The sequence below is a fragment of the Ambystoma mexicanum genome, chromosome 11 (genome assembly GCF_040938575.1).
Source record: "Ambystoma mexicanum isolate Mex_15411 chromosome 11, UKY_AmexF1_1, whole genome shotgun sequence".
In the NCBI taxonomy this organism is placed as follows: Eukaryota; Metazoa; Chordata; class Amphibia; order Caudata; family Ambystomatidae; genus Ambystoma; species Ambystoma mexicanum.
In genome coordinates this window covers 1,288,313,348-1,288,338,406 of record NC_090934.1, presented here as the reverse complement: position 1 = coordinate 1,288,338,406, position 25,059 = coordinate 1,288,313,348, and the positions used below count along the sequence as shown (strand labels likewise).

At 47.4% G+C, this 25,059-nt stretch overlaps 1 protein-coding gene across 1 annotated transcript in view; it reads right to left on the bottom strand.

Moving 5' to 3' along the window:
* Window positions 1–25,059, bottom strand: part of ATP8B4 (ATPase phospholipid transporting 8B4 (putative)) — a 5,389,235-nt gene that overhangs the window by 1,681,589 nt on the left and 3,682,587 nt on the right. Inside the window, exon 19 of the mRNA XM_069624764.1 lies at window positions 819–924. Coding sequence (XP_069480865.1) covers window positions 819–924 — 106 coding nt within the window. The remainder of the gene's footprint in view (window positions 1–818; window positions 925–25,059) is intronic.

Here is a 25,059-nt window from a genome sequence, read left to right as displayed (position 1 = left end):
CTTTTTCTGCAGATGCTGTTCCTCCGAGGTTCGTGGCTGAAGCTGACCACGGTGAGCGTCACATTGCTGAAATGCAAACTAACGCGAAGCGTGTCAGTCCAGTCGGGTGTGGTTTGAATATTTGCAAGAAAGAAGTCCTGGTAAAAGAGTTCCAAGGTACCACACCCAAACCATCCTTCTGCAAGCCAGGTTCCAATAAGCCTGATTCTGTGGATGCTTCCACATTGCATGACAGTAACAAAAAGTAGTTCCCAAGCACAAATTCATTATTAAGTATGAGCCTGGTGCCAAAGTCGCCAGGACTGGCACCAAGAAGGCCTAGGTTTGGATTTAGTGGGGACTGGGGTCAGGGCTCCCCCTGGCCCATAGGTAGGCCAGGGAGACTTCGGGGTGAGGGTCGTGACAGGTGAGCCTCCCGCACTGGTGCACCCCCAGGGTCTGGATCCAAAGGCGATGGCCGTGCCCTGGCCAACTGAGAGAGAGATCCTGGGGGCTAGCAACTAAGACACCCTTTCTCACAGTGGATAGATCTATTGAAATTGTTCTTGTCTTTTTTATTGTGTGTAAGTATTGTGATTTTAATTACGCTTGATGTTATGTATTTCTTTTGCTTTAATTTGATTATTTGATTTTGTAAGTGAAAAAGAAGTTTTTTGTTAGTCACATGCACTTAAAAAAACATAAAAAATAATGTGATTGTATCATTTACAAAAAACATAAACAAATCTAGTTTCTTGTTCTTGGTAAGAGTCTATATAAACTTTAACATCTGATTTTAATAACACAATCTGACAATCACAATCCGACCACAACAGTACCTGAGTTGATCTCGTACTTCCTTCACAGTTTGTCCAGATAAAATGAAAATCTCATTCATATCATCCGTCAGCATACGACAAGAGTACCCAATGTTCATTGCAGTTTCTGATGAAAAAGGTATTGATTTATATTCAATTTAATAGTCCATTAACAAGTGGCACTTTTTATTGTTGATTTTGACTCAAATTCTTTTTTGCCATGTTCTGACAACACAAAAAAACTACATAACAATTTGAAAAATATGTTGAGTCTGAAATGATTTTGAATCTCATACTCCAAGAACAGTTCAAGTTGCAGTTTTTGGAATAGCTCACTGTGCATATCAGTTTGTATCGTGGGTTAGAAGAACAGACAAACTACCAACCTCAGTGCTCTGTGGGATATTCCAGCTTACTTTTCTAGTGGAGTTTTATATTTTGAGCAAATAAATGTAAAGGTACTTTGTTTAGTATATGCCTTGATTGCTGGAGTCATTTTGAGTAGAGTAGTTGGTAGATGGTCTCCTGAATCCCATAGCAATTGATTTCTGCGTGCTATGCTTGCAATCCTGGGAGCATGTACTGTACCTGGGGGAAAAAAAGGAGGAGGCAAAACTGCCCTTTGCTATTAAAACATACTGCACCTGGGTCCTAGTGAGCAATGGGAGTCCCTCAGTGATAGAAGAACACATTACCTACCCCTGGTAATGTTCTTTCGACTGGATGTTCCCCCCACGTATACTCTGATATCCTACTTGCAGCTTTGGAAATTGTTTCACAGCAGAGGGTGCCGTTCGTCAATGCTAGGAAAGATTTCCTATAGGTGCAATTTTCTCTCCATTTGTGAACCCCCCAAACTTTTTGCTTTTGTTTGGAGTACCTAACCTGACTTTTTCCAGTGCTCCTCTGGGTTTTTGCTCATGTGTTATGGGGAAACTGACACGTCCTTCAGGCTGTCAGTACTGGGAAACTATGTTTCCATTAGTCTTCGACTTTGTTGCCATTTCTTGGTAACTTTTTATCTATGTGCCAAGTACCTTACAGTACCACACATAGGGGTCCTTTTCATAGGGGGCCATTACGGCCCTAGCCACCCTCTAATGATTTTTTGGTGTTTGTACAAGTGCGCCTAGGATGAATTGGTGGCAGCCTTTTACTTTTAAAGTATTTTTATTTTGTTTTTATGGACCATACCGCATTAGGCCCAAGACTGTGGCCAGTGCCGAAAATGACCGTGCCACAAAGTCTTTTGTTCTGTCCTTTGGCCATTTTGTCCCTTTTCCTTCCACCAGGTCGAGAGACCCGGGTATTCCTTATTTGGGCATGCAGCCTCCTGCGAAAACTGCAACTTTCATGGGCTCTTGAATGTCACGTGTGCTAGTGCCCAGGAAGAGGGTTAGCACTGTTTGGTCCCAGTCCACAATACTGGTGCCAGTATGTCTGGTAGCCATGCATGACTGGAACCACCGTGGGCCACGACTGGCCCACTCCTGGCGTGTATGCAAGAGAGCAGATCTTCCACTGGCTATCTGAGATTTGAGCACAAACCAAATCTTGGATAAGAGATGGGGCTCTGCATCCATTCCAGGTCAATCTACTGAGGCTCATACCGAACGTCATAAGGGGCCAAATATCCTTAGTAAGAAAGCAGACTCGAGGAACCGCCAGTGATGTGCTTGGAAGGTTTGGCACCCTGAGCCCACTGTTGTCCCGTTGGACCCCTGTTTCTTCATCATACCAAGAAGGTCTGAAATGGTGCTTTGTCCCTTTGGAGGTAGTGGGAACAACTACTCTCAGCTTCTCCTACGTATCCTCGAAAAAGAGCCTCTTTGGAAGTGTTCTTGGGCCATCCAGTGAACTGACCAGGTCAAACCCAGGGTATCGCACAGGTACGCTGCCGTCCCGAGTTGAGACTCGAGATTTGGGGAATCGCCAGCTTGTGGTCACCAGCGCTCTCTACCACCAACTCATTGTCCTCGCTCCTGTGGGTCGCTATTTACGAGAGCACACCACGCTGCATGCATTTGCGGTCCCTGCGTCGCCCGGCTGTGGTGACCATCACTGAAAGTGACTGCAGTTCTTGCCTACCGTGTCCTGAAAAGTGCTGCACCAGAACTATCCTTCAGCTTCCTTCAAGGGCTGCGAAAAAGCAAGCATCCCATCACAGACGATCATCCCATACCGCAGCCGCTGAGAGCCGCAGTGTCCTGAAACTGCAGGGTTATTAAGTTTGAAATGGTGGTGAGCACTGCATGCAGCATTTAAACATCTGTTGCATTGCAAGCTTGATTTACACAAAAACATTTCTTTTTTTAAATTAATTATTAATTAATTGTTTATTCCAGATCATTAGGCTGGAAATGATTTGCAATTTTGCAAGCAGCACTTTTACATTTCTAATATTGGTTGGCAATGTTCATTTAGAACTCATTGGAACTTTTACGTACATCAGGATTTGATGTTTTGATTGTGTATGTATCAACAAGGATGATCAATAGTACTCATCTAGGGACTCACTTTAGTTGGAGTCCTTTTTCCTCTTTTTTTGAACAGCAGTAGTTTTTTTTCTAAGCTGTTCTTACCCCCAACTGCAGTGGGGGTGTTTTTGAGGCATGCACTTTATTCTTGTGTACTTAATATGAGCTGTGAACTTATACGCAGTTGTATTATGTATGGTGTGCTTTTTCCATGTTTTTGATACATGATTAATAAAATATACTATTTTTATATACCCTTGACCTGGCCTATCCCCTCCTTGGTCCTACTGTTTGATGTCTAATTAACTTGCTTGATTGATCCAGCTAGTTTTTCCATGTGACCCACCCCTTCTCTTTTGCTTACTTGGTTCCTTTTGTTCCCTGGGTCCACGTTTTAAGGGTCGCCTATCCTTGGTTTCATGGTTAACACCAACAGGCAAAGTGGGCTAGACTGCCAAAGTTTGGTCCGCACTATGTCGAGGGTCGGTGAGTAATTTCCTAACTTACCCGTGGCCCCCTGGCAAATCCATTCATTTTTACGCACTAGTGTCCCTCAAAAGATATTCATCTTGGCTGGATAGCCTGCCCTCTCCAGCTATTCCCGAACTGCAAAAGTTACTCCGTCCCCAAGGGTAGACCCTCTTCTAGGAATAGAAACGTATTCTTAATCACCTCAACCCCCTTCCTGAGTAGCTACAGCCCCTGAAGAGAACCTGCTTTTTCATTTACGCATGACCACAAGTTGTTAAGGCACAACTGTACTTCGAGCGCTAGTCTCCCCTCTTCGTAGGGCTGGTATACATAAGTTAGGGATTGTTGATGAAGGACTGCCTAAAGTGATATATCTGTTGTTTCAACCCCTTTCTGTTACAAGTCATAGTTCTTTTCTCCCCCTCATCATCAGCCTTAGGCTAATCGTAGTACTGTATATATGTTCGATAGTGTAGGATCGTGTGTGGTATTGTTTCTTCACAACTGTGGTTTAATTGTGTTTTGATTATAAGGCCTCTAATACATGTATTTTTGATAAATCTGTCTAAGAGTAATCTGTGGAATTTTGCTTGTGTGTTCATTGTGGGTTTCCGATCACTTTCACCCCTCCTGAGACTTAATCTTGTCCACCTGTCAAGCTACCGTAGATTGGTCTGGTTTGTCCAGAAGGTTTCCCCTGTTCCACTAAACTAGGATGGCCTCCTAAACTTCTGGCCACCATGTCAGAGTTTAGAAACCCATCTTAACAAATTGGTGTACAGCGGTGGGATAACATTGTAGGTACCCAGCGTTGCACACTGGGGAAATACCCAGGTTGTACTTTCACAGAAAACACAGTGCCCTTAGTTTAAATTAACTGTAAGTCACCTGTCTCAGTTTTAACATGCAAGCAATTGTGAACATAAGTGTGAGTGCTTCCAAATCTGAAACTCTGAGAACGATCTGTTCTGAAAGAGGCTTCTCAGGCTCTGAAACAAAAGTTGAAATGATCCAAAAAATCATGGAGTGGCAGGAAAGCCAGATCTCAGCTTGTCCCTCTGATGACAGTGCAGAAGGTGCTGGGGCTGCTCCCAGTAACAGTACTGACAAAACTGTTGCTGCCTTCATCGAGGGGACAGATGATGATCAGGATGATTTCGAGTCCCATGTTTCTTTTGCTGGCTCAGAGGCTGAGGCAATGCTGGAATTCAGAAGACAAGAGCTTCTGTTTAAGCAGAAGGAGCTTGAACTGCCCAGGGTTAAGCTAGAACTGGAGACAGAACAGAAGGACAGGGATCACCAGTTGGAGCTTGCTAGGTTCTCTCCCGACCCCTCCGCACATCTACCTCCAACCTTCTGCGAGTGAGCCGGTTCTCCAAGCAGAGATTAGGAGGGAGATCCTTATCCTCAGCAGGGGCCTTCCTCTGGAATAGCATGCCTGACACCCTCTGCCTTGAGCCTGATCTCCTTAAGTTCCGGAAACTCCTCAAGACCTTCCTCTTCTCTTCCTTCTCTCTCTCTCTCTACCCTGCTAACCTAGCTCTCTACTCTTTCCCTCTTCCCCTTCTTTTTCATACAGCTTGCTGACTGCCCGCCCGGTGTATATCAGAGTCTCACATGTCCCTGGCAACCCTGCCAGTCCTCTCTCGCACTTGCCTCAGGGCCCTGCACTCGCCTCACCCTCACTGCCCTTGAGAAATGACCCAAGAGAGTGGCTCTCTCTGCACTCACCCCAGTCTCCGCCGACTTGGTGCACTTGGACCTCCCCCTCCCTGTAACCGTCTGTGCACTTGCAAGATTCGAATACACCGTGCCTGAGGATCGTCTGTTCTCCCTTGTCTTCACCCCTTAATTGCACTTGGTAAAACTGCAGAATCGCCTATTTGCTGCATCTCAACTGTTATTTGTATTATATGCACTTACTCTGCCTGTGCAGACTATAATCGTCTCAGAATTTCAAGGGCTCTGAACGATTGTTGTTTTTTCCCCATGTTTCCACTCTCCTTGAGCGCTTTGAAACACTTGCCTTGTGTGTAGGTGCTTTATAAATAAACATTGCCATTACCATTTATAAATAAACATTACCATGCAAGCTGCCAATGGCTCCTCTAGAGAATCTGGTTTTGGTCTAGCTCCTTCTCTCATCCAAGGTTCCCAAAAGATCTTTTTGTGTGTATGATGACAAGAATGACATCATGCATTGGTTAACTGCATTTGAGTATGCATGTGAAGTGCAAGAAGTTGTGGAGGCTGATAAGATTTCATGGTTGCTCAGTCAACTAACCCATTCGGGCTGCAGTGCCATTATGGAAATGTCTAAGGCTGGCAGAAAAGACTTTGCAAAATTAAATCAAACCCTGGTCTTAATGTTTGGGAAGACTCCTGCCCAATAATTGAAAAGATTCAGGTAAAATCACATAAGCCTTATTGGTAGGTTTAGCCCGCTGTTTCCGGCCAGGTGTAGATAGGAACAGTATCTTCTCTCTCGCCCCTCTGTTAGAGTCTGTCCCGAATATCGTGTGTAGGTGTTGATTTATTTGTTTCCAAAAGCCTTCCAGTTTTCGACCGCCCCACCAAGTGTGTAGCCAGTTTCCCACCTTGCCACAGTCCCTCCAGCACATCCCTGTCGTGTTGGGGTATATCTGTTTTAGTCTTGATGGGGTGTAGTCACAATGCATTATTACCTTGTATTAGAATTCCCTAATTTGTGTAGCTTGGATAAGTTTTATTATGTTGCGCCACAGCCCCACCCAGTCTTCCTCTGTTATGGGTTCCCCAAGTATATCCTCCCACGCCCTAATGTATTTGGTAGTAGGGGTTTGCTCCGCGTCCAGGCCTATTTTGTAGATGTTGGAGATTAGTCACTTATCCCCGGGGTCAGTTGTGAGGAATTTTTGAACGCTATAAGCGGTCTAGTGGCCGCTGCCCGAATCTTGGGGCCCATTAACCAATGGCGCAGTTGGAGGTATTGCATCCTATCGGTTTCTGCGAGCCCTAGCTCAATCTTACATTGGGGGAATTATTTTATGTCTTGTCCTTGGAACATGTCCCGTATCTTAGTGCATCTTGCTTCCTTCCACTTACTAAATGCACCAGTTGGAAAGCCTTGGGTAAATTGGGGGTTACCAAAGATCGGGGTACAGGCAGAAAGGAAGGAGGTAAATTATTTGACTCAGACAAGCCAATCCCATTGTTGCTCCACTAGGGTTGTAATGTCTGATTTATGCATATTGGGCGTGCAGCTGTCTTTGTGTAGCCACAGTACTTCCCCCCACTACTGCCTGGTCCATCTGGTGCCATTTTTTCCCAGAGTCGATGGAGAGCTAATCTTTGATTATTCTTATTTGAGCAGCCCTATAATACATACAGAGGTCCGGTAGGCCTAGCGTTTGGTAGGCATCATTATGAGTTTGATAGCTACCCTGGGGTTTTATTTTCCATATATATGTGCTAGTGAGTTTGTATACTGCCCTAAAGAACGATTCTGGTACTGGGATGGGTAGGGCTTGAAATAAATAAAGAAATCTGGGGAGGACTGTCATTTTTATGACATTGATCCTGCCTAGCCAGGAGGTTGCGAGAGAACTCCAGTTTTTGAGTCAATTCCTGAGCTGCTCTACCTGGTGGGGATAGTTCACTCCGTAGAGGCCCCGGAGAGATGAGGTCAAGTGTATTCCCAGTACTTTGATGCTTGTGTGTACCCATCTGAATTGGGATGATTGTTGTGCCCGCTTTAACCCATCCGCCCTCAGTGTCAGGTTCAGGATTTCAGACTTGGCCGGATTCACCATCAGCCCTGCTATTTTCCCAAATCTTAGAATATCCTTATGCAGTGTAGGGAAAGATGTCTCTTGTGTCCCTCGGGAAAGGAGCATATCATCTGCGTAGGCCGTTATCTTGTATTCTGCCCCCACAAATGGTATGCCCCTAATGTCCCCATTCATACGGATAGTAGCTAGAAATGTTTCTAGATATATAGCAAAGGGAAGGGGTTACAAGGGGCAACCCTGTTTGGTTCCACTAGATAGCCTTATCCGGGTTGATAGTTCCCCATTTACTAGACTTCTAGCCGCCGGGGTGCTGTAGTTTGCTCTGACCATAGCCATGTATTTCGGCCCCATACCCATTTTCCCCATTGTATTGAAGAGAAAGGACCACTCTACCCTGTCAAACGCCCTTTTAGCGTCAAGGGAGAGGAGGACCGCTGGTGTTCCCCTCTTCTGAGTTTTTTCCAGGATGTGGCATACCCGCCTGATGATGTTGTGAGTCGGTCTCTGGCTTATGAACACTGATTGGTTGGGGTGGATTAACTGTGGCAGGTGGCCCTGTAGTCTACTGGCCAGTATTCTGGTAAGAATCTTGGTGTCAATGTTTATCAGTGCAATGGGCCTGTATGAACCATATTGTGTGGGGTCCTTATCTGGTTTAGGGAAGAGTAGAATTTTTGCTTCCTCCATCGAGATGGTAATGCTCCCAGACCTGGCAAAGGTGTTGTATAGCACTGTAAGTTTGGGAGCCAGTATATGCCGGTAGGTGTTAGGGAGAATTCTCTCTTTAGGCTGAATTTCCTAACCTAGTGAGTCCCCCAGCAGCTTTGCTGGATTTCTGGAGTTTGTTTTTTTCTCCAGCCAAGAGTGAGACTCTTTTTCTCCCACTCTTGGACATGATTTATGGTGTTCCTTTGACTGTTAATGTGTTTTATGGGCTATGGGTCCTTTACTCCATAGGGTCTCATGTGTTTTTACTATGTGTGTTACACAGCACCCTCCGTGCAGTGACACAGGGGTGTCATAGTGACACCCCACCATAGACTCCATACCCTGGGACTGACTACTGTCTCCCAGGGCATGTAAAGTCACCATTGGCTTTACTAGCCCCAAATTATTAACAGAAACCAGTACAAACCATCCTATTGTGGACGTACTGGTCGGGGCAATTCGATTGCCCCGGGGTCTGTTAGTGGAGGGGGCACGTCTCCGTCCCTCCTGATCGAGTTTTGGCTGGTGGCAGTGGATACTACTTGTTATATTCGACTGCAAATATATCCCTATGGGATTTTCCCATTGTTCGAGGCTACCAACTTTAATTATTTAATTCTTATAGCCTCGAACATACCGCCGGTTTATTTATTTAATATTAATTCGCCGGTTGCTATTTTTTGCCAGGACTCGATTCTAAAATGGCGTTTATGTTCTCTTCTGTGACTCCAACCCAAGTCGAGCCCTTTTTTCCACTTTTTGCCGGGCTTCTCCACAGAAGCCTCCAAAAGTGGTGCCACTCTATCTGGGTACCACAGGGGGTTTAGGCACCCTGGACTGAGTTACCTTGGTAACTCAAGTTGCACTCTTGTGTGATTGGCCCAAGTGGTGAGCCGGCCGGCTCACCACTTAGCATGCTTGATTGACAGCTAGGCTGAGTGAATGGGGGTGTGCTGCATAAAAGCAGGGCTTTGGGGACTGGAACTTCAGAAGTTGCCACAGGACCTGAGAATCCGACGAGGGAGAAGCTGAGCCGAACTACCATGACGACACCACCAGTGGAGCCCTGCGGAACCGACTCACCACTTCCTGACGACAGAGAAGATCTTCCGGCTGGAGAGGCTTCTTCCCCTGACTGGTGGGCACAACCAGTTTACCTTCTTTTCCTCGCATCCCAGGACGTCTTGTGGTCGAATTGCCCGTGCCAAGCACCCCCGCAACCGGATAGCCACTTACCACTGGGCTGCGAATAAAAGCACCGCTCCTTTTACCTGAGAACTCTCCGGCTGGTTTCTTCCTTGGCAGTGTAACGGACTCCTGTCTTCCTCCCCGACGAGATCCTCTCTTCCCCCAGACGAAGCACCGACTTGCATCCGCTGCCAGGAACAACAGCCCCCGCTGGAGTATTCTCACCACTTTAAGGTACCGTGTCCGCAAGGCCTCCCTTTCTAAAGCTTGCTACAAGGTAATAATAATCCCTTAACCTTCTGGACTGGGCTGGCCACCTTGACCATCTAACTGGTCTCTTTCTTTGGTCCAACTCTTTCTGAACCTTTTCAAGACTTTTTGTGCACTTCAACCGTGTGACCTTGGACACATTTCGTTCTGATCCTCTTAAAATGAATCCGGCCTTCTGAACTCAAACTTCACGACGGTTTTACTTTGCCTTCCTCTCTTGTTGTGTTCTTGTGAAAGTTTTGAGATCTGTTTCAAATTATACTCTGCTTTTCTCTACCTTTTCAAAACGAATTATTAGAGTGCCATCTGCGTTAATCGCTCACCGCTGTCTGAAAATAAGTGGGGCTTTACTTAAGAATTGTCTAATATTCTTTTAAGGGAGTGTATATCTATTAGTGACCGTGTTTTTGAACTGCTTAACATTAGTGCCTATGTGTTTTACTCGATGTGGTTTTAAATAAAAATGATATCTCTTTTACACCAAGCTCTGGTCAGTGTTTACTTGTTCTACTGTGTTCTTTTGACCTATTGCGAATACTCTGTATACTGCCTAACTCTTCTTGAGGGAAGTCTGACTGCTCAGCCACAGCTACCAAGTGAATCTGTGTGGTACAGACTGCTACCAAGTGGGTTTACTGCCAAACACCTGTAGTCTTAAATCTTTTGCAGTGGTCCCAGAGGGAACTGCACAGGTTTCTGCCTAACAGTAGGCTTTGTAGAACCCCGGGGTATACCCGTCCAGTCCGGGGGCTTTGCCCGAAGGGAGGTATTTTATTGCTTGGAGTACCTCTTCTTGGGTGATGTCTGCTTCAATTGTACTGCTGTCTACTTTAGAGAGTTTGGGGAGAGTTAGTGTACTAAGGAAGTCCTGTTGGGCTTCCTCCTCTGGGTTATCTGAGCTATAAAGGTTCTCGTAGAAGTTGGCGAATTGGGCCGCAATGTCAAATGTGAAGTGTACTATCTCCCCTTGGGGAGTGGCTATCCCTTTAATCATTTGGGCGACTGTTTTCTGCTTTAGCTGTCTTGGCAACAGTCTATCCGCCTTACTGGTATGCATATAATATTTGTGCTTGAGTACCAGCAATTCCCTTTCTGCCTTTTTACCTTGGAGCATGTTCAGTTGCCCCCTGATATGCTGGACTCCTTTACGCAACACTCTTATTACACCATTATTTCATGCAGGTCTTTTTCTAACTGGGTCTCCAAGGCGTGCTTCTGGTTTCACCAGCGTGCATGTAGTGCTATGAGTTCCCCTCTCAGTGTGGCCTTAAAGGCGTCCCATATTGTTGAGTCCGCCACCCCGATTCCCCGTTATGTTCGAAGTATTCCCTGATTTTAGTTTCTATATCCGCACGACGGGCCACGTCAGACAAGGCCTCTTTTGGGTATGTCCATCGCCATAGATTCTGCCTTGGATGATGTGCATTTATCATCATTAATATTGGGGCATGATCTGAAAGTGTAATAGGGAGTATATCTATTAAGTGGGTCAGACCTACTAGAGTTGGTGAGGCCCAAATATAATCAATCCGGGAGCAGGATAGGAGTAGAAAGTGTATACCGGATCGGTGCCCTTTAGAGTAACCCATAGGTCTTGGAGTGGTAAGTGTTCCATCTTCCTCTTTAATGCAGGTGTCGGCAGCGCTTGTGGGCGCTGAGTAGAGGCACTTCTATCTCTTTGGGGGTCCCACACCATATTAAAGTACCCAGTTAGGATGACTGCCCCCTGCGCAAACCCCTCGAGTTTTGCCAGTTCCGTTCAAAGGAACCCATCTTGCCCTATGTTCGGGGCATATACCGTGGGGAGTGTGATGACGGTATTTTCTTATCTACTTTGATAGGGGTGATTTGGGCCGGTAGCCCTACCCTGATTCTGATTAGTAACCCCCACCCCCGACTTTGCTCATTGCGTTGGCTTGTATAAATGTAAGGAATCGCCTTAGTTTAAGTCAGTGTAAATCCGACTTCTTGATATGCATTTCTTGCAATACAATGATGTTGGGTGCATGGTGTGTTAAGAGTCTATCTAATGTTCTCAGTTTTACCGGGGTATATTCAGTGAAAGAAGCATAAGCATCTTTGTGGGTATGTCCATGTTCTAGTTTGATGGCGTTCCTGGGTCGGTGATCGCTCAGGCTCTTTCCCAACTTGTGCCCGACTAGCCCCCCAACTGGGTCTAACTACCACCTTCCCACACCTCCCTCCCCTCCTCACTCACCCTCCTACCCTGCGGCGGGTCCTTCCGCCTAAGTGATCCCCTCCTGACATGAGTGGGGACCGGGCCCACCAAGCTACCCAGGGCATTCCTGTGGGGTATCCTAAAACCCTGGTTGGCATTCCAAGAGAGCAGCTCATGCGCTCCCGTCCCCCTCCCTTGGTGGAGGTATTCATATGCACTTTCATGTTTCATCAATTTATGGCTGGATTCAGTTCCCTTCTGGGCTTTTTTTGGTACCTATGGCTACCGCCTGGGGCTTTGAGAGCTTGGGACACCGCAGAGGGGTCTGTTGCGACTCGCTGGCCCTTGCGTCCATTCCCGCGGCTTTGGGCGGCGGGTGCGCCATGGCAGACATCTCTTATCTGTAGAGTCTTCCTGCTCCTCTATGTTGAGCAGCTGCAGTCCCTCCTTTAGTGAGGTGATCCAGTGTTATTTATTCTCCCATTGGAATAGCAGCCCAAAGGGGAATGTCCAACGACATCTTATTTGCTTGTTTTGCAGTACCCTGAGGATCGACCACATTTCTTTTCTTTGTAGGAGGTTTGAGTGGGTCAGATCCTGGTAAAGGTGTACCTCCAACCCATTATAGCGAACTGGTTCCGCTGATCGTGCTGCCCTAAGAATCACTTTCTGCGGGTATCTAGCCAGTGCTGCAACAACATCCCGCGGGCTTGTGCCCGGCTCTTGTCTCTTAGGGCCGATACTGTGTACCCTGTAAATCGGGATGCCGCCCGTGTGGTATTTATCTAGGAGGCTTTCAAAAATTCTGTTGACTGTGCTGTTCAGTTCTTGGTCTGTTACCGTTTCTGGAAGATTCCTTAGTTGAATGTTTGATCTGCGGGACCTGTTCTCTAGGTCCTTGCATTGCAACTCTATGTTGTGGGTGACTCTCGCAAGCTCTTCCAGGGCTACGTCCATGTTCCGGGTGTCCTCCACCACTTCCTGTGGGGCCCATTTTGTAGAATGAGTGCGGTCCCGCAGTTCTGGGATATCCCAGAACTCCCTCATGTCAGCCATGGACTGCTTTATTTACCCCATGAAGGTCGTGAATTGGGCCTGGAACGTGTGGGTAATTTTTTCGAGAATTCCTGGAAGCACGTCTTCATTTCTGCCTTGGTCGCTGCGCTCGAGGGGGAGGCTGGGCTTGAGGCCTCCTGTCTTGGGTGTGTTAAATCCTGTGTCATAGATGGTTGGTACCCTTCATCTGTTTCTCTGGACCAGCAGCGCTGCAGTGAGCCTTCCTGTGATGTGTTTCTTAGATCCCGTCGACTTCCCTCTGCTTCCTGACATTATAGGCTTATTGACATGCATCTTGGGGTGCTTGCCCTTCCGGTATGCCCAAATTCTTCCCCAACTGCCCAAGTTGAGTTTATAGTCCTTGATGTACCCCCTGGGACCTGGATTAGACATTTATCCCTTCCCCTTCTAAGCCTCCCATGGTTCCCACCGTTTCCCTCTATGTCGATCCAGGTTCTTGTTATTTGTTGGGATCCGTAGGGCGTGGATAGGGCCCCAGGGGTTTGGGGCATATGATGATATGGGTTTTTTGTCATATTTCTGTATATATTGGGTCTGTTTACTCTTTAGGGTGTAGTCCTAGGGTAGCTGCTGGTGCCGCCCGTTATCTATAAGTTGGGCCCTCCGCCTGTGTCCCAGTATTTTTGAGGCCCCCCCTCCCCCCCGCTTAGTCGGAGTGTGCAGGTATGAGTTATTGCCTCTCTTGAGCTGTGGACGACTCCTGTTGTCTGAGGATTTCCCCCGTGTGCCTTGTTGTTGGCCTCCGCTAACCCTTAAATATTGATTGCTGGGTTTGTATCTTCGCCCTGGGCGTCCCTGCACCCACCTGGATTTAGTGGCCCTGCGCTCTCGCGGCCTCCGCTGTCTCGTTGCTGTGAGTGGGGGCTTAGGGGGATCAGGCCTTTTGGTGCTGGGTGTCCTGCTCCTGGGGAGATATGTGGCGTTCTGTCCTCCCATTATTCTGGGGGAGCTGGATGGTGCTTGAGGGATGTAGCCCTCACTGCTTCTTTCTCTATGCCCCCGGCAGCGTTCCCCAGGGCTGCCCGCAGTGGAGATAAGATCTGGGTCGTGTCTGCTGTCCAGATCACTGTGCTTTACTTCGGGGTGTGGGGTGGAGGGGTCCAGGTCCTTTCATCCCTTTCCGAGTCTCGACTTGCTTGGCTCACTTGCTTCTCTGGTGACCCCCCTCCGCTGACTCTGAGCCTCCTCCTGCGTGCCGTCTCCCCCTGTGCAACAAGCTTTCTCCCCGTTGCTAGCCCGTCCTTCACGCTCCACCTGACCACTGCCCTCACCTTCTCATGGGTGCTAGTCGCCAGGCGCTCTGGAATCTTCTTTTCTGTCTGCCGTTGTCCCAGTCCGCTAATGCTGTCAGGCTCTGTATGGGGGATTCTTCTGGTGTTCCAGCTCCTCTGCCCGTATAGCCCGGGGCCAAATTCGCCCTTGCCGCTTTCGGGGGTCAGCTGGTTTGTGTCCCCTGGTGTGTCTCTGGCTCCCCAAGTCTGGCCGGGATCCCAGGGCGTCACCACCTTGCCACCTTGATGGCCCACATTGTTTCGTAGCACCCGTTGTAGCGGACCATCTCAGTCTGGTCGTCCGCTCCCGAGGCTTAACACGGTTTCTGCCCCCCCCCACGGGTCGCTCTATCGGGACAACCTGATTCCATAGTCTTCCCCAGATACAAGGGCTGTTAGATGCAGGCTCGGGAGGTGCTGCTTAATGACAGTACTGCCAGAGGGGGCCAGAGCGCAGCGCCGCACGTCCTTCTTAACTCGTTGCCATCTTGGAATCCACAATGTCACCACCTTTGAGGGTATGATTTGTTTAGTCATGCTTGAACATATTTTTGCTTCTTGTTCCCCAGAGCTGAAGCAGCACTTCACTGATTCTAAAGAAATAGCTCCTAAAAAGCTAGCCAGTGCAGCAGATTTATGGGTGCCACACAGAGTGTCCCATAATGACAAGCCTGCTCCTGGTAATCAAGAGGGGAACAAGCACAAAGATAAGGAGGGTGGGGGATCTGATAAAACCTCCTCTCATAAAGGCTACAAAAAGAATAACAAAGGTAAGTCGCATGACAATGTTCAGAATAGTGGGAATGATCCTCCCAAGCATACTTCTGTTACAGTAAGCCTCCCTATATTCCAAAACCCAGTGGATATTGTGTGAAGGGGGACCATAGATGTAAGGTCAAAACCTTGGGGGTCCACTCTGTGAGTCTGGCCTTCCCCTCCATTGAGGAAGAAGAAATGATCACAGGGGCATCCTTCTCTTCAGACTCCTTCCCTAGTGGGATAGAATCTGAGGTAGTCTTAGTATCCCTGGGTTCCTGGGAGCCTAGAGTCTCAGAGGTGTATGCTATCCTTCTGGATAATACCAAGCACTACTTTAAAGACAGTGTGCTGATCAATGGAGTAGACACTCCTGCCCTTAGGGATAGTTGAGCCAGCAGAACTGTGGTGGATTCCACATTGGTAAACCCAGAGGAGCTTGGCAGAGCTTCCCTGATGCCCACCAAGTTAGCAGATGGCTCCCCTCTCAAGTTCCCAGAAATGACTGTAAATCTAATCATAAATGATACAGTAGTTACTATTCCTGTGAGTGTTCAGAGGCAAGTCCCAGGAAATGTTCTCCTGGGAAATGAGCTCAGAGACTTAGGTCTTTTGGGGGACACCAGCAGAATGACCATGCACAGATCACAAATAAAGACTGCCTTGGCCAAGTCCAAGGCTGAGTGAAAGCCAAAGGGGAAGCCCAAGGCTAAAGGAGTCAAGAAACCAAGAAGAGGGAAAGAAAATATTCCCCAAAACTCACCTACCACTGAGGGGTAGGTGGTTGACCAAGCACCTGAACTTGACGAGGAAGAGGTGCTGCCTGAAATTCTTAACCCACATGACCATCCTGAACGCCAAAGTTTATTGGTTGAAGGTGGTCCTGATAGGGAAGAGTTTAGTAAGGGCCAACGTTCAATGAGAGAACTTTTCTCCATACTTAAAGAATTAGAGTCCCCAATAGCTATACCCGATGTTTGTACCAAAGACAAATCTTGGTGTACAGACATTCAACAAGCTCTAGGAAACAAAATTAACATGCTCCAAAACAAAATTCAGCAAAAGAAAGACATACTGAACCTACAGCACTCTCCCAGTACTCTCTTGCCCAGTGTCTCACCACTGGCACATAATACGACTTTTCCCTTCTCCAAAATGTCTACCCTGGAAGTAGAAAAAATGATCTTGTCACTAAAGCCCTCAAACTGTAAAGGCGATATCTGCCCTGCTCAATTAATAAAAGATGCTGCCAGAGAACTATCTCCTTTTATTACCAAACTGATAAATGCCTGCTTTGCCACAGGCACTATCCCTGCCAACCTCAAACAGTCATGGGTGCTCCCCCTGCTCAAGAAACAGACTCCTGATCCTCTGATCCCTACTAATTACCGACCTATCACTACAGTCCCATTTCTACTTAAAATATTGGATAAAGCTGCCTATATCCAAATTCAAAAACACCTTGAGCTGCACAAACTCTTAGGCAACAGACAATCTGGTTTCCGCCCACTACAAGGAACAGAGACAGCACTAATTGACCTCAAGACCCAAATAGACGAGCGGAGAGACGGAGGTAAGACAGTACTCCTGCTCCTACTGGATCTCTCGAGAGAACCATGAGAGTCTTCCCTCCATCAGCAGCTGCAGACCCGACACCTATCCTTTGTGGCGTTCCTCAAGGTTCCTGCGTCTCACCAACCCTCTACAATATCTTCACCAAACCTTTGTTCGATGATCTGGACCATCTGGGTATCACCTACACTAACTATGCAGATTCTCCTCCCGCTTTCTGGGGATTGTTAGGGAGAATTCTCTGTAAAGGCTAATTTCCCAAACCTAGTGAGTCCCCCAGCAGCTTTGCTGGATTTTTGGGGTTTATTTTTTCTCCTGCTAAGAGTGAGACTCTTGCCTCCCACTCTTAGACATGATTTGAGGTGTTCCTTTGACTTTGTATGTGTTTTTTGGGCTATGGGGTCCTTTACCCCATAGGGCTTCATGTGTTTTGATACATGGGTTACACAGCACCCTCCATGCAGTAACCCAGGGGTGTCGTAGCGACCCCCAAACATAGACTCCATACCCTGGGACTGACTACTGTCTCCCAGGGCATGTAAAGTCACTATTGGCTTTACTAGTCTTAAATTGTGAACAGAACCAGTAAAAACCATCATATTGTGGACGTACTGGTCGAGGCAATTCGATTGCCCTGGGGTCTGTTGTTCGAGGGGGCACTGTCCAGTCCCCACCGACCAAGTTTTGGCTGGTGGCAGTGGATACTACTTTTTATATTTGACCACGAATATATTCCTATGGGATTTTCCCATTGTTCGAGGCTACCACTTTTTAAAATAGCCTAGAACATACCGCCGGTTTATTAAATTAATATAAATTCACTGGTTGGTTTTTTTGCCGAAACTTGGTTCCAAAATGGTGTTTGTGTTCGCTTCTGTGACTCCAACCCAAGTCGAGCCCTTTGTTCCACTTTTTGGCGGGTTTTTCCACAGAAGCCTCCAAAGGTGGTGCCACTCTGTCTGGGTACCACAGGGTGTAGGAGGGGGTCAAGTTGCACTCTTGTGTGATTGGCCCAAGTAGTGAGCCGCCCGGCTCACCACTTAGCATGTTTGAGTGACAGCTAGGCTGAATGAATGTGGGTTTTCTGCATAAAAGCAGGGCTTTGGGGACTGGAACTTCAGAATTCGCCACAGGACCTAAAGAATCCGAGGAGGGAGAAGCCGAGCCGACCTGCAACAACGAGATCACCGGTGGAGCCCTGCTGAACCGTCTCACCACTTTTCCCGACGACAGAGGAGATCTCCAGTCCGGAAAGTCTACTTCCTTTAACTGGTGGGGATAACCAGTTTGCCCGTCTTTTCGCCTTCCTGGACCTTCTCGTGGCCGCCTTGCCCGTGCCAAGCACCCCGGCAACCGGAATACCACGGTTTACCACTACCGCAAAGAAAAGGGTGGTACCTTGTAACCGGGAAACTCTGCGGCTGGTTTCTTCCCTGGCAGCGCAACGACCTTCAGCTTTCCTCCACGTCGAGACCTCCTCTTCCTCTGGACGAAACACTGACTTGCACCCGCTGCCAGAAATAACTGCCCCCGGTGGAGCGTTATTCCCACTTTCAGGTACTGTGTCCCGCCTGGCTTCCCTTGCGACAGATCGTTCAGGGTGACAGTAAATCCTCGACTTTCTAACCTGGGTTAGCCTGGGACCTGTTAACTAACTTTTCCTGACTTGATCTCAATCTTTCTTTTTGTGAACTATTTACAAAGACTCTTTTGGCATAACCCCACTGTGTGATCCTGGACACATTTTGCTTGCTCTCTCTAAGAGTGGGCCTGGCATTTGAACTTCCTTGCTCTCCAGTAGACTTTGCCTAACCTGGCTCACTGTGGTTCTTTGAAAAGTATTGAAATTTGTGTGCTTTCATAACTCTGCCTTTTTCCCTCCCTTTTTAATAACTTATTAGAGTGCCATCTTATGTTAAGCGCTCACCTCTGTCTGAAAATAAGTGGTGTTTCTCATTAAGACTTGTCTAATAAGTAATTAGGGTTTTATATATATAATAGTGACTATGTGTTGAATTTATTTACCTCTCTTTGTGCTAGTGTAATTTACAAGTGTGTCTTTAAATAAATAATGATATACTTTTACACCAAAGCTCTGGTCAGTGTTGGCTTGTGCTACTGTATCTCTGTACCTATTGTGTATACTCTATATACTGCCTAACTCATATTGAGAGAAGTCTGACTGCTCAGCCACAGCTACCAGGTAAATCTGGGTGGTACAGACTGCTACCAATTGGGTTTACTGCCAACCACCTGTAGTCCTAAATCTTTTGCAGTGGTCCCTAATGGAACTGCACAGGTTTCTGCCTAATAGGGATCATAGTAAGGACACGGATTTGGTGAACAAAGTTTATCTTATCATTCAAGCATTGATGGCCACTCATGGCCTCTGCCTGAACGATGATAAGACCGAGCTAATCATTTTAGGATCTCAGGCCAACATTAAAAAACTGGGCCAAGAATTCTCCTCATTTAACATTTACGGAAACAATATTAAAGTTTCCAAGGAGGTGAAAACCCATTCAGATCAAAGTCCTTACCTCCTCCACGGCTTACACTGGTAAGTTACTCGGAGCTGGCAAGCCTTTCCTATCCAATGACAGTTGCTTGATTCTAGCCACAGCCTTGATTCTAGCCACAGCCTTAATACTCTCTAGAATTGATTACTGTAATGCCCTATACAGTGGAGCTAACAAATCCACTATTCAAAAGCTCCAAAAAATACAGAAAAATGCCCTGAGAGCAGCCTTAGGCATAAATTTTAAAAAACATATTTCCTCCATTAGACGCCACCATAAGTGGTTATCCACATCTAATAAAATACAATTAAAACCACTCTCTCTGACGCATAAAGCCCTCAACAACGCAGCCCCCAGCTATCTTACAGACACACTCCAGAGAAGAGCTTCCCTTAGACCCACCAGAAGCGGGAATGGTAACCTTCTTACCATACCATTGTATAAGCTCACCACTATCGGTGGTAATAGCTTCCCTGTAAAGGCAGCCAAATCCTGGAACTCATTGCCAATAAAACACATCACCACCACAGACCCCCTAGTCTCCCATTTGGCTGTGCCTGCTACTGAAGGGACCTACCCACCCTGCATCTACGACGCAATAGTGTGTTAACATCTGAAGAATTTGTGCAACTTAGTGCAAGCCTAAGCGACACAAGGTGGGCAGCGCCTTTGTAACCCTTATAATAGGCCATCTGTAGTTCGGCTCTTATCTGATATACTGATTACTGTGCATATCCTGCATATATTTTGTGCGGATATTTTGTATACTCTATAAGCATCCTTGACATTCTAGCCAGCCCTAGCTTTGCCTTTTATCTTGTATATTGTGCACTGTGCATATCTTGGATATATTTGTGTATATTTTTGTATATTCCGTAAGCGTGTAAGCATTGCATTTGGTGTACATTCTGCAACTTTGTAAGCTTCGCATTTTCATACTGTGGCGCCCTTCTACTTACGGGTCTGGTGCGCTTAACAAATGAATAAACAAACAAGCAAACAACAAACAAACGTAAGTGCCCATCTTTAGAAGGCCTAAGGAGACCGACCTGTTCCCAGCTTGAGGGTGACCTTCCTGGGGAACATAGGTTTTATTCGGAAGGTGAGCTCATGTACAGTAAGCCCACAGAATCTACTGAAAATGACCATAGGAGGTTGGTGGTCTCCCTTCAAGTAAGACCCTTCCTCCTACAACTGGCGCATGAAGTTCCTCCAGCTGGTCACCTTGGGATCAAGAGAAGCAAGCATAGCCATACATTTTACTGGCTCAAAATGAGGGTCCAAGTAGAAGGCCATTGTAGGAGTTGTGCCACTTGTCATATTTCTGGTAAGTGTGGCTCAACAATCCAGGTTCCATCGATGCAATTCCCTGTGGTGGGGGTGCCATATGAGAGGGCAGGGATTTACACTGTTTGTCCCCTTGCCCCTCAGACCTCCTCTGGCAATAGGTTTATCTAGGTGCTGGTCGACCATGCACATCCTGAAGCCATGCCATTGAAGACTGTGACTGCCAAGTCAGTTGCAAAAGCATTGCTAGGCATATTTACTAGGGTTGGCTTCCCTAAAGAAGTTCTGTCAGGCAGAGGCAGCAACTTTATGTCTAAGTACATGCAGGCCATGTGGAAGAGTGTGGGTCACATAAAGGTTTTCATCAGTTTATAACCCACACACTAATTTCTTAATTGAGAGGTTTAATAGAACTCTCAAAAGCATGATTGGGGCTTTGGAAGAACTTCAAAGGAGAAAATGCGATCTCTTGTTCCCATGTTTACTTTTTGCCTACAGAGAGGTATCTCAGGAGGGGGGTAGTTTCCATCCCTACAAGCTTTTTTTTGGTCACCCTGTTAGTGGACCACTGGCCATAGTCAAGGAGGGATGGGAACTCCCTACTCCTTCCATGACTACCAATGTAGAGGACTATGTGTTAGGGTTAAGGAAGAGAATGGTCCTTATGGTGGCTCAGGCCAGTGATAAATTGAAGGCGGGCCGCGCCCTGGTGAAACATTGCTATGACTAGAAAGCTTCACTTATTTACTTCACCCCAGGCCAAGAAGTCCTGATCATGAATCCTATAAGGCCTATAGCCCTACAGGACAAATGGTTAGGCCCTTACACAGCTGTGGAGCAGCTGGGTGAGGTAAACTTAAGAGTGGACCTTAAGAGACCTGGTAAGGCCGCAAAAAAATGTTCCAGATAAATAGGCTGAAGACTTTCACCCCTAGGGTTGAAATTGCAGCACTACGTTTGGCATCAGAGAGAGGAAGAGGAATCTGAGCCTCTGCCTGACTTGTTCCAAGGTAGTCTTTGAGGGTATCCATGAGGCCTCTCACCTGGATTCTACCCAACAAGAGGAAGTAGGAACTTTGCTTAGGCAGTTCTCCCACTGGTTCTCTCTGATTCCTGGTTTGACACCTTGGTGCAAACACAAAATTGACACAGGAGACAGTGTACCTACCAAAGGTAGGGGGTACAGTCAACCAGATAAGGTGAGATCTTACATCAAGATGGAGGTCAACAACATGTTAGATCTTGGGGTGATTGAATCCTCTAGTAGTCCATGGTCCAGTCCTGTGGTTCTGGTGCCAAAGGCAGGTACCTCTGAACTGAGACTCTGTGTGGATTATAGGGCTCTGAATGCTGTCACCAGGACAGAGGCTCACCCCTTGCCTAGACCAGATAAGCTGGTGGATACCTTGGGTGCCTCCAAGTACCTCAGCACATTTGACCTCACTGCAGGGTATTGGCAAATAGCCCTAGCAGAACATGCCAGAGGGTCTTAGTTCAGGGTAATCCCCTTTGGATTGAAGAATGCACCCGCTACCTTTCAAAGGCTTGTGAATCATGACCTAAATGGGTTAGATGAATTCTGCTTAGCATATCTGGATGATGTAGCAGTCTTCAGTGCCACCTGAGAAGAACATGTGAAATACCTGGGAATAGTATTGTAGGCTCTTCAGAAGGCCCACTTGACCATAAAGGCCAGCAAGTGCCAGATTGGACAAGGATCTGTGGTCGACCTTGGACATGAAGTAGGTGGATGAAGGATTCAGCCTCTACCCAGTAAAGTACAAGCAGTACAAGACTGGCCTACCCCCACTACACAAACTCAGGTGAGAGCCTTCTTAGGTCTCACTGGGTACTATTGAAACTTCATGGCAGACTTTGGTACCATAGCTGCTCCTCTGACTGCTCCTGCAACTCCAAAGATACCCAAGAAGGTATCTTGGTCGGCGTAGTATGAGAAGGCCTTAACTGGCTTAAAAGACTCCCTGTGCCAGGCTCCTGTCCTCTGGGCCCCTGATTACAAACATGCTTTTATTTTGCAGAACAATGCCTCTGACACTGGGATAGGTTCTGTACTATCACGGGTAGATGAGAAAGGCAAGGAACACCCGATTGGATGTATTAGTCGCCAGCTTAAGGACAGGGAGCTCAGGTGGTCTACTGTAGAGAAATAATATTTCTCTGTCGTGTGGGCCCTAATGAAGCTGAGGCCCTACCTCTATGGGGCCCACTTCACTGTGCAAACTGACCATAAGCCCTTAAAATTGCTACTTAACATGAAGGGAGAGAATCAAAGTTGCTCAGGTGGTCCATGAGCCTGCAAGAGTTTGACTTCACCATTGAGCACAGGCCAGGTGTCCAACATAACGACGCTGATGTGTTGTCCAGAATGTTTAGTCGACCTGAACATGAGACTCATCCAGGGGTGGATTAAGTCCCCCTGTCCTTAGGTCTGGGAGGGGTGATTGCTAGGAAAGTTTTCCCTTAGGTGCAATTTTCCCTCCATTTGTGAACCTGCCAAGCGTAGAAGTCCTTTTGTTTTTATAGACCTAGCGACCCTCTAAGGATTTTTTGGTGTTTGTACAAGTGTGCCTAGGATGAAGTGGTTGCAGCAGTTTACTTTTAAAGTATGTTTGCTTTCTTTCTATGGACCATACTGCATTTACCGCATTTGGGCCAAGACTGTGGCCAGTGCCGAAAATGGCTGTGCCACAAAGTCTTTTGTTCTGTCCTTTGGCCATTCCATCCCTTTGCCTTCCCCAGGTCGGGAGACTCGGGTTGTCCTTATTTGGGTCATGCAGCTTCCCGTGAAAACCGCAACTTTCGCGTGTGTCCTGCATGTCACGTGTGCTAGTGCCCAGGAAGAGGGTTGGGACTGTCTGGTCCCAATCCACACTACTGGTGCCAGTATGTCTGGTAGCCATGAATGACTGGAACCACTGTGGGCCACTATCAGCCCACACCTGGCGTGCATGCAAGAGAGCAGATCTTCCATTGGCTATCTGAGCGCAAACCGAATCTTGGATAAGAGAAGGGGCTCTGCACCCATTACAGGTGGATTATGAAGCTCATACAAAACCTCATAAAGAGCCAATTATCCTGAACAAGAAAGCAGACTTGAGGAACCGCCAGTGACATGCTTGGAAGGTTTGGCACCTTGATCCTGCAGTTGTCCCGTCGGATCCCTGTTTCTTCATCGGACCAAAAAGGCCTGCAAGGGCACTTCACCCCTTTGGAGTAGTGGGAACAACTTCTCTCGGCTTCTCCTACTTACTCTCCTACTTACTCTCGAAAAGAGCCTCTTCGGAAGTGTTCCTGGGCCAACCAATGAAGTGACCAGCATGCACCAAGGATATCGCACAGGAACGCTGCGGTCCTGAGTTGAGACTCGAGACTAGGGGAATCGCTAGCTTGTGGTCCTTTACGCTCACCTGGTTCCACAGGGGCGCCACCCAGCAATCGGTGTCCAGGTATCCCTTCCTGCGATGCCCAGTAGTGACCAGCGGAAGAATCCTGCCAGAAATACGGGTAAACAATGTTTAGGACCGGGTAACTGGGATTAACAGCCTCCCACCACCCGGTATGTCTGCGGTCCCTCTGGGCTTCCTCTCACCTTGTTCTTGATGTTGGTGGGTTCTCCATCCTGCTGTCGCGGCAGAGGCGCGTGGTGCTTTACGGGCAATGGTGGTCGAGTTACTTCACTGATGCCGACCCGACGTGAGTCTTTCAGGTAGGTCTTATTGCTATGCTGTTTTGCTGTCTTAGCATGCCTTTCTGGAATCAACAATGTCTTTTTCTCTTCCTTGGGTACATGGAAGCCCAGTTTGTGGCGAAGATTGGATTCGGGGTTCGCTGGTAAGTATTAGTGTTTTTCGAGCGCCTAGACGCAGTGAGTTGGCGCTTAACGCAGCGCTAAGGTGCCTTGCATTTGCTAACCTGTTATCTTTTGTCTTCACAGGTCGCGGTGCTCCGCCGGAGTGTAGAATTCCAGAGATGTTGCGGAATGAAGTGCGAGTGGGAAGGTAAGCCTTTTGGTGGAGTTTGTTAACTGTATAAAATGTCTAAAGCCTTGTCTTTCCCTTTCTGCAGGTCCGTTGATCCGAAGGAGCGCTGGTTCCAGGATGCTGGTCGGAAGAGCTGAGGACCGCTAATGATGGAATGCAGGTAAGCTGCAACCTTTTCTAACGATGTCTTCTTTCTTTTTCTGCAGATGCTGTTTATCCGAGGTTTGTGGCTGAAGCTGAATGCAGTGAGCGCCACGTTGCAGTATTGCAAACTAACGCGAAGTGTGTCAGTCCAGTCGGGCGTGGTTTAAATAGCTTCAAGAAAGAAGTCCAGATAAAAGAGTTCCAAGGTGCCACACCCAAACCATCCTTCTGCAAGCCAGGTTCCAAGAAGCCTGATTCTGAGGATGCTTCCACATTGAATGACAGTAACAAAAAGTAGTTCCCAAGCACAAACGTATCATTAAGTATGAGCCTACTGGCCCCAAGAAGGCCTCAGTTGGAATTTAGTGGAGACTGGGGTCAAGGCTCCCCATGGTCCATGGGTAGGCCAGGGGGGGCTTCGGGGTGAGGGTCGTGACAGATCCTGGGCCCTCTCCCCAGCTACTCTGGGTCGCGATCTACGAGAGTGTGCCACAACATGATCATTTGCAGTCCCTGCGTCGCCCAGCTGTGGTGACCATCGCTGAAAGTGCCTGCAGTTCTTGCCTACCGTC